The sequence below is a fragment of the Trichinella spiralis genome (assembly GCF_000181795.1).
Source record: "Trichinella spiralis strain ISS 195 chromosome Unknown Scfld5406, whole genome shotgun sequence".
Classification (NCBI taxonomy): Eukaryota; Metazoa; Nematoda; class Enoplea; order Trichinellida; family Trichinellidae; genus Trichinella; species Trichinella spiralis.
In genome coordinates, this window is record NW_003532345.1 from 1 (window position 1) to 1,875 (window position 1,875).

The 1,875-nt window shown below is 39.1% G+C and overlaps 1 protein-coding gene across 1 annotated transcript; it reads right to left on the minus strand.

Moving 5' to 3' along the window:
- Nucleotides 1-91: 91 nt before the first annotated feature.
- Tsp_13160 (transient receptor potential cation channel subfamily M member 3) lies at nt 92-1,791 on the minus strand. The gene is made up of 4 exons (XM_003366788.1): nt 1,508-1,791; nt 1,238-1,425; nt 568-631; nt 92-422 (listed from the first exon to the last, which is right to left on the minus strand). Exons 1-4 carry the CDS (start codon nt 1,789-1,791, stop codon nt 92-94), a joined length of 867 nt encoding a protein of 288 aa, XP_003366836.1.
- Between the last annotated feature and the right edge of the window lie 84 nt (nt 1,792-1,875).

The following is a 1,875-nucleotide window of genomic DNA, read 5'->3' on the forward strand; positions in this document are numbered from 1 at the left end:
CGGTGGTCGACTGTGAGTCTGTCATTCACTGCCACGTCATTAGCCGATCGACGGTTATAATAGGGATTTCCTCGACGTGGCGAAATGTCGTTCAGGAGACCACGTTGACTGCTTGAAGGACTGATGCGAAAGCCATTTCTGTTTGCCAGCGAGCATTGTGACGACGCAGACGTGGACCTGGCGTCTGGCTGTGACAAGAAGATTTCGCGCATGCTCTGGCACTGCTGACATCCTCCGTGGATACTGTAAGTCGTTCTGCATTCGGCGATGCGCTAGCATTGGAACTGGTCGAAGGCGGCTGAACTTGGAACACAAATTCCGGCATCACTTTCGCAATTAGCTGTTCAATCAACGCTAGCCGTCCGTTGTACTGGTCCAATCGTTCTTGCAACTTTCGAATGTGTTCGTTGGTTGCCGATATTCTGAAAAATTGAAAGCAATTGTGTATTATTATTTTTTTTGTTCATTTCATCAATTTTTTAAAATTATTATTATTACTTGTCCGTGAGATCGTGCAAAGCTGCCTTCGGTGTGGAACTCATCTCTTGCCGTCTACGTTCGAATAACTCTTCCATGCACTGGTTTTCAAAGTCGTGCACTTTTGCCACGTCGGACTCGTTGAGGAACAATTCTGAAATACGTACAGCTTTTAATTGTTTATTCCTCTATTCAGCATTGTTTCACTTTGTAACAGATGTTCAACAATGGTGGTGCATTGTTTTTCTCTCCTTCTTTCTCTTCTCCTTTTAATTATTACAAAATAAATATGAAAAAAAATATATAGATAGATATAAGTAAGCACTTGTCAAACAAGCTACATACGACAATGTATTTGTCATTTTGAAATACTTTATCACCCTGTGGATAGATAATATGCTTTGTTGAATGAAAAGCTAACCACTTTTGTTTTGAAATTTTAGAAGAAGTTCATGCCACTGAAGTGGAGATTTTTAAATTATGATCTTCTTTATGTGAGGTAATGTATTGTTTTCTATATTAATTTTGAATAATTAGGGTTATTTTTCGAAATGATTAATGTTCTAAAAATTTAGTGAAAAATATCATCACTTGACTGCTGTTTTCAATAAGTTGTCCAAGCAGCTGTGATCAATAATGGAATGAACAAAAGCGGACATTGTGCATAAAGTAATTTTTCACCTATGTCATGGGCTATAAAACTGAACATCGAAAACCTACGTCTTGATTCCCCGTAAGAAGGAAAGAGAAAGTCACTTACTGAGGGACATGTCGGTACGGTGAGCTTTGCTGCGTCGTCTGCACAAAAACTGAGCCAGCAAATAGAGGTGGACAATTATAACAAACGGTGGAGGCAAAAATGGTTGCTTTTCATAGTCCATCACTTGTTCAAATTTCTGAAATCTCCATATCAAATGTGAATGGGCGCTAATTGTGACGAAGACGAAGCTGAAACAAAGAATGCAAGTTGTGCATCATAAGATCACGTTTTTGTTGGCGGTGATTTTAATGATCACTTGAAATCGCTTACTTGAAGGCTGCAATCATCATGTTGAGGAAGACGATGATGGACAGCAGCAGATAAACGGTCATGAAAAGTGGTGAAAGCCAATAGAAGAAGACACAGTTTTCATTCTCATCTCCGCATGTGTCGATCTCGTCCGCGTATACTTCACCGTAAAGCATGAAATACGGTTTGTAAACTATATCACGTATCAATTTCCAATCCCATTCTTCGTTTGGAAAAGTGAGCGACTGTCGAAATACGCCAAATGAAATGAGCAGTACAAACAATATAGTGCACAGTAGCACCATTTTTGACCCTTTAAAATGAAAAATTTGCCAGTGCTATTAGCTAACATAAATATCATAATTCCAACATCTTACCATCTTCCCGTA